The 271-nt window shown below is 45.8% G+C and overlaps 1 protein-coding gene across 1 annotated transcript in view; it reads left to right on the top strand.

Annotated features, from left to right (window-relative positions):
* LOC108802194 (sodium-coupled neutral amino acid transporter 3-like) overlaps window positions 1-266 on the top strand; it is a gene marked incomplete at its 3' end in the record, with an annotated part of 27,318 nt that extends 27,052 nt beyond the window's left edge. Inside the window, exon 11 of the mRNA XM_018574063.1 lies at window positions 156-266. Coding sequence (XP_018429565.1) covers window positions 156-266 — 111 coding nt within the window. The remainder of the gene's footprint in view (window positions 1-155) is intronic.
* Between the last annotated feature and the right edge of the window lie 5 nt (window positions 267-271).

Genomic DNA, 271 nt, shown 5'->3' with positions numbered 1-271 from the left:
CATATTTTTATATATATTAATATTGATGTGTTTCTTTCATTTTTGCAAAAGGTGAACTTCTCCTTTAAGTAGTTTTCAGGCCTAAAATGTGGATTATAACGTGAGCAGAAATGGCTTTCGGCGGCACAAGGGTTAATGAGATGACCGTATCCCAGAATCCTCCGGGGGCGGTGACTTTACTCGCGGCGGTAACGTGGGGTTTTGGTGTCTCTGCAGGTGCCACGTCCGCCCCGTGTCTGATCTTCATCTTTCCCGCCATCTTCTACATCCG

The sequence above is a fragment of the Nanorana parkeri genome, unplaced genomic scaffold, assembly GCF_000935625.1.
Source record: "Nanorana parkeri isolate BGI_ZX_2015 unplaced genomic scaffold, ASM93562v1 scaffold2706, whole genome shotgun sequence".
Lineage (NCBI taxonomy): Eukaryota > Metazoa > Chordata > Amphibia > Anura > Dicroglossidae > Nanorana > Nanorana parkeri.
Note: the sequence above shows the minus strand (reverse complement) of the source record. Positions and strands in the feature narration are given on the sequence as shown.